At 33.3% G+C, this 8,679-nt stretch overlaps 1 protein-coding gene across 1 annotated transcript; it reads right to left on the reverse strand.

The window, feature by feature from the left end:
* Nucleotides 1-4,614: 4,614 nt before the first annotated feature.
* LOC108676544 (vesicle-associated membrane protein 4-like) lies at nt 4,615-8,336 on the reverse strand. The gene is made up of 5 exons (XM_018164632.2): nt 8,057-8,336; nt 6,640-6,698; nt 6,227-6,277; nt 5,844-6,076; nt 4,615-5,625 (listed from the first exon to the last, which is right to left on the reverse strand). Exons 1-5 carry the CDS (start codon nt 8,120-8,122, stop codon nt 5,594-5,596), a joined length of 441 nt encoding a protein of 146 aa, XP_018020121.1. The 5' UTR covers nt 8,123-8,336; the 3' UTR covers nt 4,615-5,593.
* Nucleotides 8,337-8,679: the final 343 nt, after the last annotated feature.

The following is an 8,679-nucleotide window of genomic DNA, read 5'->3' on the forward strand; positions in this document are numbered from 1 at the left end:
TTGTCTCTTACTAGCTAAAAGATTTCAGTAATAAGTAGGAAATTTTCAATCTTGCTTTGGACCAAAATATTTTCAATCAAACCAAAATATGACTTTGGAAACTTGTGATGTCATACCTAGGCAATTGATGTGATATTAGAGCTTCAATATTTCAGAAAAAGTAAGAAGTCATCCTCTTCTTCTTCTTCATCGTCTCCAACATTGATGAGCCTTTCCTGAATGTTCCAGGCCATTAATCATTAGTAACTACAAATAATATAATCAAAATATATAATAATATAGGTAATAAACATATATCATAATATATGCCCATAATCAATATATATAATAATAAAAACATACATACATGAATTAAAAATTTATTTTTATGGGACATGACTCATTTGAACTTGATTTAATTTTGAGATTGATCATGAAGCAAAGGTTGTAGAAATACATACATATAATAATGAGATGAGCACATATATCCTTAATTTTATGGATTGCTTCAGGCAGAAAAAGCCTGCCATAGCATGGTGGAATTCAGGAGGAAATATATTAACTGTTACACACATATATCAGACTTAATTGAAATGCTAAAACTAGACTTTAGTTTTGTAGTTTTGATTTCAGCTTATATTTTGAACTGATCAAATAGATGAGAAATTAGGATGACTCCAATCCTGCATGTTAGCTAAAATGGATGCATAGTAGAGCAAAAGCCACCCAAGAATGAGACAAAAACACCCAAGCCAAATGGCAATTTCACCTGTTTTTACCCCTAGTCTATTATCTTTTGGTAGAAATTATGAAAAACAGCACATTTTTATCATAATTTTTGAAAATTACCCATGAAATAATAATTTTTAGAAAATTCTGTCCAATATTCTAGATTGGCATATTAGGAGGTATGGTATGTGAAAACTAATTAGTCAGCAAGATCTTCTGAAGACATACATAGATTTTGATGCAAATGTATTGTGAAAGATCTTTAGTTAGTTGTTCACCCTGGCAGGATTTGAAATATCCAACTTTTTTTATTGATATATCACAGCTTTCATATCATACCACTTTGAAAGGAATGAAATTTCTTAGTTTTAAAGTCATGTATTTTGCAATGATAAAAAAAGTTTTGCTTCGCAATCCTGTCATTCACACAATTTAAAATTTTGCAGTTCAGTACCACACTCATGTCATATATCCTGCACAATGATTGCACTGGAAATGTTTCTTCGACAACTGCGTAATTATGGTCATATCATGATGTCAGACTACATTATAACTGTTTTTTTTTGACAAAAATATAAAAAATATGTTATGTGTTTGATTGTCTCAAAAGTCAAGGAAAATGTTCTTTTTGTTACTTCTATGGTGTAATTAGAGATTTGGCTTAATATGTATGCACTGCCTGGTGTAGAATATATCTACCTTTTGAGCCATGACTAGAATTCCACCTTTTCTAGAACAGCCATATTTCTCTCAGATGAATTAATTTCTATTTAATTATTAATAAAAATTTCCAGTCAGGGCACAAGACCCCAAATATACTGAAAATTTCTCATTTTGGAGCCATAAGACTTTAATAATAAGTATGAGAATTTCATTGCTGTTTGCTGCTTGACAAATAAAGTCGTACTTAAACAATGGTAAATGAGTTGATGGCTCAAAAATAGCTTTTAATGACCTGGAAAAGGTATTTGCACCTCAATCTAATTGTTAACTACCATGTCACCCACTCACACAGACAGTAAAATATGGCATACCATAGGTCAAACCGTCAAGGATCAGCACAAACATATGTGCATCATGATTAATATGGCCAATGCAATATGATTGGCATTGCTGTACCATCAACCAGGGCTACTCGGGACGGGCGGGGTAACTCGGGACAGTCCTCCAGCACATAGTGGCATAAACATCAACATTTTTCCTATCTATGTAGTATAAAGGAAGTTAAAAAATACTACATTAACTAGCTTTGAAAAATTCCTGAAAAAAATGGTGAAAAACTATATTTTGAAAAGTTACTTCTGCTAAGGTCTGTAGTAAAAAAATATTCACCGTATTAAAAAATTTTACTTACATAAAAGTTGCACCCAGGTGTCAGCTTGAAAATGTAATTGACAGATTTTGCCTACCTCATTAAAAAAATGGCGGTCATTTCCGCATGGCAGGGCTACTTGGGACACCCCCAAAAGCACATTTACAGTAGAACCTCAGTTAGCAAAGGTTCCAGTTAAGAAAAAAAATCAGGGTTGGCGATTTTTTTTATTTTTTTTAAAAAAATCAGAAAAATCAAAAATCAATGATTTTTTTTATTTTTTCATGATTTTTTTGATTTATTTGATTTTTTCAGCTTTTTTGTCTTTTTTGAGGTGTTATTTTTTATGTTGCAATTAGCCTACTAACAATAACAGTATATGAATCATAATGGATGGCTAAGAAGGGCACTTATTGCCTTCAATAATGGCCAACAGGCCAAGGTGGTGTTGACCATTTTGGGATTTTTGGTAAACAATTATTGATCAGTCTATTCATTAGCTTTGTAAAGTTTGTATGGAGCAAGGTTATGAGCTAAATATTGACCATTTAACTGGCTTCAATATACAAAAACACTTCAGGAATGCAGATCTCCTAAACATTGAAGAGTCACATAACAGATAGGTAGATGATTGCACAGTGCACAGCCTGTCTCTTATACACATCTAGATGTGTATAAGAGACAGCAACGGGGCTACTCAGGACACTCTTTTTTTGCCTCTGGCACCTTACGAATAGCATATGGAATTTTTTTGAAGATGCCATTCGATAGCCCTCGCAAAGAGCTATAAAATGAGCCTAAACTTGTTTATGAAATATTTAATGGTAAGAAGTTATTAACAAAAAATGCTCAAAACCGTCCCAAGTAGCCCTGGTTGACGGTATGTGTATTATGATAGCTGTGGGTGACAGATACAACTAGTACCAGCAATCAAAACAAGCAGGAGATAGGAACAGTGATGACAATGTTTCTTAATCAATTAAAGTTTCAGACTGGTCATGGATTGCAATTTAAGGCTGATGGAGAGTTTTAAAATATGCCAATGCCTCAAAGGCTCAAGTTCATTTCTGAGTTCTATAAGCAGACCTGTAAAGTATCATGGATACCAAGTTACCAACATTATCATGCATAAGAAATAGGCTTAAATTTTGAGTAGATTAGGAAATCAAAAATAAAATGATTCTAAAAATCTCTGTTTGGCCACTTTGATTACATAAATTATAATTTAGATCCACAAGATTTTAATCTTATGAAGGACATTTCTAATCTGCCAAGCAAAAAAACATGGGTTAGAAAATGGAAAGTAGACACTTTCGATATCTGCAACGAAAACTTGAGGTCACGGACAGACAGACGGACATGACGAACACAATAGCGCCTTTTTTCCATAAATGAGAAAATGCGCTAAAAATAGAAATGCACGCTTCGAACTCGCCGCTCGTGAACATCAGTTTTATGACATTACCTCGGCGTGACAGGTTAATTAACCGGGCACAAACGATGAAATCTCCACACCTAATAACATGGCGCTGGTCGGGAACGAAACTCCTGCGTGACGGACTGAGGCAAATGCATGGTGGCATAGATACCGGAATAATCAAGAAGATCTCCGCCCCTCATATCAGCAGATATTTAAGATGGTATCCAAGATACCTGGCGATGAATCATCTTCGTAGAATATTGCACATAATTGAGCCTGGAGCTCGACACGCAAACGGCTAATTGTAGCGCTTAGTGTAGCATGCGCTTATGAAGCAAACGACAGCGTAACTTACGCAATACAATAATAAACAACATGAATAGGAGTTTCCAACTAATGTGCTGGTGTATATATATATATGGTTCTTTCTTGCCAGCAGAGGACAATACACTTGAATCGCAATATCTATTTCCGTCCAAACTCAGCACCATTTAGACAATACAATTCCCCAGCAAGTTCATGTAAACTTATGTAGGATAAAATAGAAACTGAATCAACATGTACTACCGATTTCGTCTTCTATAGCGAGTAAAACTTGACGTTTCATTAACACATAATTATGCTTAATGGATCAATTGACAACAGACTTTGAGTAACACAGGCAGGCAAACAAATGCAAGCAGCAACGCGATAAAAACCTAAGCTGACAACCACCATCTCTTACACACAGACAAGAATTTTTAGAAATACCTACCAAGAATATACAATACACTTACAAAATTAAAATTAAAGCACAACATAGTTTGACTAGGAAGCTGTTATGAATTATAAACTTTAATATCGAAAATTATAATCTTAATCATCTTCATTTGTAATCTAGTAAATTCATGTATATCAAGCAGCCAATATAGGTACTAGTAACATCCTAGTCTTGAGATATCAACAAAATTTACATAAGTCGGATACTGTTGTTCAAAAGAAGATATAATAACAGCTTATTTAAACTGCAAATAATTGAAGAATAGGCTTAACTTTCCTTTAATCCACTATGTAATGTTGACTCCAGACGAGCTCACAGAACTGACAAAAGCAAGCCTAAGGTTCAAATCGCAACATATTAATATTATGGAATATTATTAATATTATTATTATTAATATTATTAATATTATTATGGAATATTAATGCATAAGATTTGAACCTAAAGCCTGGTGATGACAATATTAATTGTAAAACTCACTTGAGAGAATGCATTGGCAAAATAATTTTAATTAGAGCAAGTGCACATAACAGCAAATATGAGTTCAGTTGAATTGTTTACTGGAACACTTGCTGAAAAAAGCATATCAGCAAAAATAGTGGAGCCTAGATAATCAAGACAACTAATAAAAATCTTCCAAGCAATTCAATCAAAGAATAAGCATTCAGAAAATAAAATGCTTCATTAAACAAGTAAGGATTAGGCAAAGCAATATATTATAGAGCTGAACTTACATCCATATTTTTCTCTATCTCTCAGTAGGGACATCAAGTAAAATATATATAATGGAGGTGTCATGTTTTAGTATTTTTTAATAACTTTTTTTATAATGTCTAACAACCATTTAACAATGCGAAGTGTGCATGCATTCAGAGCAAATATAATTTTTCATTGTTAACAGAGTATGACTAGTGTTCCATCATACAACTGATCTAACATAAAACAGCAACAAATGCTACAAAATACCATAAGACTTTAGAACACCAGAAGCACTCATATCCTCATTGTTTAACTCTCAGATGATATGTTTCATAGAAAAAATGATGGAATGATAATCTGTGACTTTATAATATAAACAAATCTAGGAAGGATGAATGTCAGTAGAGTTGAGATGGCTGTGCACCACAGCTATTAAGAATGGGTGAATAATAAACCTTTATGTAAGTCACTGCTTAATTCTAAAACTTATCTCGGGTGAAACTTAGTTTGATGAGTAGGTGTCACAATGAATAACAGAGATGTACTTGCAGGGACTATGATTAGATCTATCTATCTAATAGATCTAATATGATCTATCAGATCTATGACGGTGCAACATTGTTGGCATCCTGTTCACATTGATGTGCAGATCTTATGCTGTACAGCACGTGGAAGGCCCAGAGGCAAAAGCATTCTTCAGGCCCTATGGTACTTGATAATGATTGGCACTGAAAAAAATAATAGCTTTTTAATAATTTACATGGTTTCCTTGCTACTATAATCCATTTTTAACGCCTAATATACAATCACTTTGATTTGAAATTTGTAGGTAAGACAAAGACAGAAGGTATACAAAATGATTAAGTAATAGAAATGAAATTATGTTAAATCATCATGAACTTTGAAACATCAGTAGTATAGCATGAACAAATACTTCATTACTTACCAAATACAATGAGTGCAAGTATGATCAGAGTGCACCCAATGACGAGTCTGCTTTTAGTGGTCTGCCACCACATGTTGCGCCTGAGTCGTACAGATGAGTTTCTGAAGCTATCAGCAGTAGTGGCGAGGTGATCAGAACGTGCACTGAGTTCTTCAAGCTGGTCTCCCCGCTCAAGAAGGCGCCCAACATTGTCCCTCATTGCACTGGTCACCTCTGATACTTGCGCTTGTACACTACCAATAAAAGAGAATTTGTAGTAAGGTTGTTAATCAGCAACAGTTTTGCCAAGAAACTTTTTCAGTAATCATTCTAGGGAAACAAAATTTAAAAAAATTGTATATGATCAAATTTTTCAATAATTTTTCAAACATGATAAAACTTACACCTTCATTTTGTCTGTAGAGAACCGAACCGACTTCTTCGCTGCAGCCCCTCTGAAAAATCAGGCAATTGAATATATATGATAATATATATAGATATGGCAAAAATATACAATTGTTGTCAAGCAGGAAGTTAGCAAGCTTAGCTATTTGGCAAAGTAAGTTAAATTCTCAAGCAAAACAACAAGCATTTTTCTTTTATTATTTGAAATTAGATAGAAGGATTACCATTATTGTTCTGTAAATAATATTTTCAAGGACTTGAATTTGTTACAAATAAAGACAAGTTTAATTATTCTAATGAAATATTCTGGACTTCCTGTTCAAATTTTTCCCAATGAGATTGCAATAGCTGATACACTAAAGCCATAATAAAAAATTGAAAAATAAATTAGTTACAGAGTATGCCTACTTACTTGAGAAAGAAGTCATCCTCTTCTTCTTCTTCATCGTCTCCAACATTGATGAGCCTTTCCTGAATGTTCCAGGCCATTAATCATTAGTAACTACAAATAATAAATGGTATTCAAAATATATAATGTTATAATCAACACAATAATCTATTCAACTTATATAATAATATAAACATATACATAAATTAAAAATTTATTTATATGGGACAAGTATCTTCATTTAAACTTGATTCAATTTTGAGATTGATCATAAAGCAAAGGTTGTTGTAATACATAATGAGATGAGCACATATATCCTTAATTTTGTGGATCACTTTAGGCAGAAAAAGCCNAGGAGCAGTGATGACAATGTTTTTTAATCAATTAAAGTTTTTGATTGGTCATGGATTGCAATTTAAGATTAAAATGGCTGATGGAGAGTTTTAAAATATGTCAATGCCTCAAAGGCTCACGTTCATTTCTGAGTTCTATAAGCAGACCAGTAAAGTATCATGGATACCAACATTATCATGCATAAGAAATAGGCTTAAATTTTTAGTAGATTAGGAAATCAAAAATAAAATGATTCTAAAAATCTCTGGTTTACCACTTTGAATACATAAATTTTAATTTGGATCCACAAGATTTTAAACTTATGAAGGACATTTCTAGTCTGCCAAGCAAAAAAGACATGGGTTAGAAAATGGAAAGTAGACACTTTCGATATCTGCAGGACCAAGATAGAATATTGTAGAAAACTGAGCAGAAGCCACACCTGAATTGGATAAAAACCTCCCTAAAATATGCTTACTTCATGCCTTATTATGGCCTTTTACAAGTTTGTTAAGTGAAAAATAAGAAACTATATTATTCAATTGAAATCCTCTGTGAAATGTTTGCTTTTACATGCAATTTTAGGAAACTTCTGACCTATAATACAATTTGGCTGCAGGGGCAGGGTGCAGTTTGCCATATGGCAATGCTTTTCATTCATTCATTCATTCATTACCATTCAAGTGATTCAAGCATTCATAAATTTTGTCCGATCCTATTAAATTTGCCTCTGAAAATTTCATATACCTAGGCTCATAGTGACAAACCAGAAATTTTTTAGAATCAGTTCATTTTTAATTTCCTCATTTACCAAGATTTAAACCAATTTTTTTTGTATGATAAGGCTGGTATCCAGGATACTTTACTGGTCTACTAATAGGACTCAAAAATAAACTTGAGGGAGAATCTAAAAAACTCTCTGCTTTGCCACTATGCCTAGGCTATCATCTGTGATTCAAGAATCTGCCAATATTTTTTAAAAACTAATGTCTAGCAAAAATATTGTTGATTGACTCATTTTTTATTTGTCAAGTGATTAGTGAATGATTACCCTTGGTACCTAAGTTGGTAAAACTATTAGTAGTTACATTAATGATTAAAACCTCACCTTCTCATCATCTTTAGATTTTTCAAGATCTTGTTCATCAACTTTTCTTTTCGACGATGAATACATTGTATGTAGGACGCTGTCGGTAAGAATGGTCAATGGCAGTCAGAAACTAGAGGTCCCAAGTTCCCAACTTCAATCTTCCCAGTTCCCACAACGCCACAGGCACCGGCACAGGGCAAAGACGACTGATCTCTCGTTGAATCTCGTTGAATTTTTAGCACCAGCCTTCTTGGGCATCTGGTGCTTTGGTCAGAGCTTGTGGTATTGTTCTTTAGAGCTTGTCAGGTCGGATCATCGATTGCCTTCTAACTCTTAGTCCATGCAGACATATTATCTGTTGTTAATGTTATTCTTACTTTGAAGTATGTGAACGAGAGTTGCTCTCCATAAAAGAAGAATACATGTTAGGGCCGTTAAACCGTAACTGAATATTGGTTCAATAATTTGTGGCTCATGATGTTTCTTTCTTTATATTTTTTGCCTTGCAGCCTTTGATTATTTATTAATCATACGTTCATATTCTCATATGTAATTAGAAACATGAATTAACAGGCTTACGATAGAAGAAATTTTGATGTTATTTTGATAATGGCTGGAAAGTGTGGTCGAAGAGGTCACGA

The sequence above is a fragment of the Hyalella azteca genome, unplaced genomic scaffold (genome assembly GCF_000764305.2).
Source record: "Hyalella azteca isolate HAZT.00-mixed unplaced genomic scaffold, Hazt_2.0.2 contig9477, whole genome shotgun sequence".
Taxonomy (NCBI): domain Eukaryota; kingdom Metazoa; phylum Arthropoda; class Malacostraca; order Amphipoda; family Hyalellidae; genus Hyalella; species Hyalella azteca.

What these genes read in the sequence shown, in the direction of transcription:
- LOC108676544 (XM_018164632.2), bottom strand. Translation starts at nt 8,122, where the DNA reads ATGTATTCATCGTCGAAAAGAAAAGTTGATGAACAAGATCTTGAAAAA. An exon ending in TCTACAGACAAAATGAAGGT is followed by an intron (nt 6,077 to 6,226) that starts GTAAGTTTTATC and finishes TTTTATTGGTAG; the next exon opens with TGTACAAGCGCAAGTATCAG. An exon ending in ACTTGCACTCATTGTATTTG is followed by an intron (nt 5,626 to 5,843) that starts GTAAGTAATGAA and finishes TATTTTTTTCAG; the next exon opens with TGCCAATCATTATCAAGTAC.